The following is a 4,463-nucleotide window of genomic DNA, read 5'->3' as shown; positions in this document are numbered from 1 at the left end:
CGCTCTTGTCATTCATTTTACCCTTGAGTTTGGCTTACTGAGTACCAGGTAGATTTGAATGTGTAATAGGAAAATACAGATTTTCATTCTTACTTCGCGGAGTCATCTTGAGGGAAATTCTCTAAATAAAAGCCCGCCACGAGTTCCCCTTTTTTTTTAGATGTTACAGATGGAAATCCCCCGATGTAAAGCTAGCCTATAAAAGGGCGTCGCGCCGCCCTTTCAGCACACTTCACTGCTGACTGCGAGCGTCGCGACATGGATGTACACAGAGCTGCCATAATGAACTATATGGATTGTAATGTTGATGAAATGGATACGAAAAACAGGAAAGTGCAACACTGCGAGGATCGCGTCGATAGCGGCGTGGATTCGCTAAAGGAGGACGAGTATATGAAAATTGTGGAGGAAATGGAGAGTTTGACTTTGCCAAACCCAAGTGCAAATCCAAAGGGGATGTGTGAACCTTGGACACAAGAAGTCACTGAGGATGGAGACACGTAAGTTTAACTTATACTAATACTAATACTACTAATAATAATGCAGTGCGAGCAAGAACTTGCAGAAATTGTTTCATTTAAAGTTAATGCAACTATAGGCGACAATTCACCAACATTTACTTCAGAGTTTGGAGGGTCAAAATTATTTGAAAAAGTTAAATTAAAAACAAAATGCATTTATTTTTCCCTCAGCTTGATAAAAAAAAAAATATATATACATACATATATATATATATATATATATATATATATATATATATATATATATATAAATAAATAAATAATAATAAAAAAAAACCTGTTGGGACCAACTGAGCAATTTTGATTCTGCAGTTATAATTGTATGCAGTAAAAAAAAATATTCTAATTCACTTTTTGAAATTTGCTTAGAGAAGTTTTATGCAAATAGTTTTAACTCACGAGATATCGCTAAAGTGCGGAAGTAAACAAATATCGTTTTGGAGCAGCGCCCAAAGTGGGAGGAGCTTGAGAAACAAAGTGCGCAGGCAGGAAAGTCCCTGGCGCGCGGCCAAGCGCAGATAATGTATCAGATGTGTGGAGCCACACTGGTTGGAAATAACCTTAAAAACTCCATTCTTGCGAAACGGCCGCCTGCTCGTACTGTGTGTCTGCTAAACCACATCCTCTGAGAGTGTTCTTAAAATATTTTCTAAAAAAAACCCTCCCACATTATTTTCCAGGTATCTTCACCTTGCCATCATTCACGAGGCGGAAGATTATGCCATCCAGATCATCAAACAGTGTCAGAATGACCCATTCTTGAACAGACAGAACAACCAAAGACAGGTAATTGAACCTCCACGAAGAAATACTCACTTGAACAATGCACCAAAAAAATTAACTAATAAACTAATCAACGTCCAATTACCATCCTCAGACTGCACTGCACCTCGCAGTCATCACAGAACAGCCACACATGGTGGACAGGCTGCTAAAGGCCGGCTGTGATCCCCGGCTGGTCGATCAAAGCGGAAACACGGCCCTCCACATCGCCTGCAAAAGAGGGTCGCTAGCTTGCTTCTCAGTACTCACTCAGATTCAGACTCAGCATCTGCGCTCCATTCTCACCTTCCCAAACTACAGCGGTAAGTCAAAGTCCCTCATGACCAAGTCACAATAGTGAGCCAGTGGCTTTAAAGTACAGTTTTTAAAGTATTATACTTCGTTTTTATCACAGGACATACATGTCTCCACATAGCAGCCATTCACAACTACCTCTCAATGGTGGAGAGTCTGGTCCAGCTCGGGGCAGATGTAAACGCAAAGGTACGTTACTGGCCGTTTGTACACCAATTTTTCTTCAGTGAATGAGTTTAGAATACTCTCCAGCTTCATAAATGACTTGTAAAGAGAACTGACCATGGTGTTTATCGCGTTCAGGAGCAATGCAGTGGCCGGACGTCGCTCCATTTGGCTGTAGACCTGCAGAACCTGGAACTGGTGCACTTGCTCATTGCTTTGGGAGCTGATGTCAACAGTCTTACCTATGGTGGATACACGCCGTACCACCTGACCTTCGGCCGACAGAACAGCGAGATCCAGAGGCAGCTTTTCAACCGGACGGCCCAAGAGCTCAGGGCGATGCCAGAGAGCGAGTCGGAGGAGAGCGACGAGGAGAGTTCGTCTGATGATGAATGTGTAAGTTTTCTTGCATTCCAGCCTATTGTTAGTATGCATTTCGGAAATTGCGGGAAAGTCATTTTATAAGTTCTGTTATTTATATCTATATATGTATCTTTTTTTTTTTAATAGATGTATGACGACATCCAGTTCTGTGGGAGATAGTCTGGCTATCAGGACAACATTGCCCATAATCCAAAGCAGCAAAGGCTGCAGGTGCTGTCTCAAGGTCTGTGCCGGGGTGTACCCTGACCCGGGACGCCAATCCCTCGACGGGACTCCACAACGTGGAAAAGAGCTGCCCCCCTCGGGGACATGATAGCGGTGGTGCTGTTAAACATGGAAAGAACCGGACCAAAAACTTTACCAATATTGTTGAAGCCAAAGACTTGGGAAAATATGTATATTTTGTGAATCTATAGAGATCTATTTTTATATTTGTAAATAACTCAAATGAAACACTTGTCAATAATGTTTATAGTCTATATATTGCACTGTGAAAATATTTTTTACATTAAAAAGAAAGAAATGAGTTCTGAGTTGGGGTATTTCTTGCGATGAATGTGCTGGAGTGATTTCAGAAGGCGTGGAAATTTTCTCGAGTTGTGAAACTTGTGAAAGAACATGTAAACCCCTGTAGTGGTGGAATTCCAGCACATAGTGGTAGTTCAGAAAAAAAAGCCCTCGATGTGTACTGTAAGTGCTATCATTTCCTTTCTGGAACACATGAGTCACGTAGATGCGTCACTTATAGTTTGAATACAATTCCTTGGGTCTGCTGAAATGGAGTCACGTTTAACTGACTCATGCTTAGTGTGAAGTTCCCCACATGATTGAACACCTGACCACTAAAGGTGTGTGAGGTTCAGAATCATAAACACAATGAATCCGTGTAATTTATGGATTGTTCAGATGGCCACCTAATTCAGAGTCATAGCTCTCTTTTTTATTAAGGAATTAATCATGTTTCTGGAGACGGATGAGCCAGGGATTTTGAATTTTAGGGAAATTCCATTGCTTTGTTCTCCTGACAATGAGTAGGACAGGAGCTATTAAAGCTATTCGGAAAGATTTCAATGTGACATACGTCATGATCATCCACAACAATGTCACATGGTAAATTCCAATGATATATAATTGGAATTTACCATGTGACAGTGTTGTATGCATATATATTATTATTATTATTTTTTTTTTTCACATATACTACCAGACAAAAGTTTGGAAAATGTTTTTGAAAGAAGTCTCTTATGCTCATCAAACCTGTATTTATTTTATTAAAAATACAGAAAAAAAAAAAAAAAACAGTAATATTGTGAAATATTATTACAATTTAAAATAATACTTTTCTATTTTAATACACTTTAAAATAGAATTTATTTCTATGATACAAACCTGAAATTTCAGCATCATTACTCCAGTCTTCTGTGTCACATGATCCTTCAGAAATCAATCTAATATGATGATTTATTATTAATGTTGGAAACATTTGTGTTACTTAATATTTTTCATAACCTGTAATATTTTTTTTTCAGGATTCTTTGATAAATAAAAAGTTACACAAGAACAGCAATTATTTAAAACAGAAACTATCTAGTATTTTTTCTTTTTACTTTTATTCAGCAAGAATGTTTTAGTAAATATATAGTATATATATATATATATATATATATATAAAATGTAAAATTTATTTATGTGATGCAAAGCTGGATTTGTCACAGTTGAGAATCCGAAATTTAAATATATATATAAAAATGCATTTTTAACTTTAACTAAAAATGAACAACAGTTTATAGGTTAAATGCTAATTTATAAATATATTCATTGTTCATTGTTAATTCATGTTTGTTCATAATACATCAACTATTGTTAATTTCTGTTTATAATTTATATGACTTTAAATGTTAAAAATATATTAGTATGTGTAGAAATTAACAAACCAGGATTAATGTTTTTTCCAAGCATGTATTTGTGGACCAGATTTACTGTGGGAATTGCGTAGTATCTGGTTAGGGAAAGAACACTTTTTAAACTAAACAATGAGACGATCAGATGATCAGGGGTGTGAATAAACTCTAAAGCACATGTTTCCTTGCCTGATCTTCTCTAGTAAGCCCCAAGCGACTCTTAGTACACTTAAGATGCTCAAAGTTCACAAATAATTCGAAAACTATTTGTAAACCATTTCCCTGTTGTCAAATCAGCCTGGGAAAACACTGGATGCAGCGAAAATGAAAGATATCAATGCTGGGGATTTCCCTAGCTAAACATTCAGTCCTCATAAGAAAAAGAGAAAGAAAGAGTGCTGGAATCTTACAAATA

The 4,463-nt window shown here is 37.2% G+C and overlaps 1 protein-coding gene across 1 annotated transcript; it reads left to right on the top strand.

The window, feature by feature from the left end:
- The first annotated feature begins 218 nt into the window (after nt 1-218).
- On the top strand, nt 219-2,673 carry nfkbiaa (nuclear factor of kappa light polypeptide gene enhancer in B-cells inhibitor, alpha a). Its single transcript, XM_067383443.1, has 6 exons — nt 219-500; nt 1,202-1,307; nt 1,399-1,606; nt 1,699-1,787; nt 1,902-2,159; nt 2,274-2,673. Exons 1-6 carry the CDS (start codon nt 259-261, stop codon nt 2,304-2,306), a joined length of 936 nt encoding a protein of 311 aa, XP_067239544.1. The 5' UTR covers nt 219-258; the 3' UTR covers nt 2,307-2,673.
- Nucleotides 2,674-4,463: the final 1,790 nt, after the last annotated feature.

The sequence above is a fragment of the Chanodichthys erythropterus genome, chromosome 4 (genome assembly GCF_024489055.1).
Source record: "Chanodichthys erythropterus isolate Z2021 chromosome 4, ASM2448905v1, whole genome shotgun sequence".
Taxonomy (NCBI): Eukaryota; Metazoa; Chordata; class Actinopteri; order Cypriniformes; family Xenocyprididae; genus Chanodichthys; species Chanodichthys erythropterus.
This window is presented reverse-complemented; position numbering and strand designations above follow the sequence as displayed.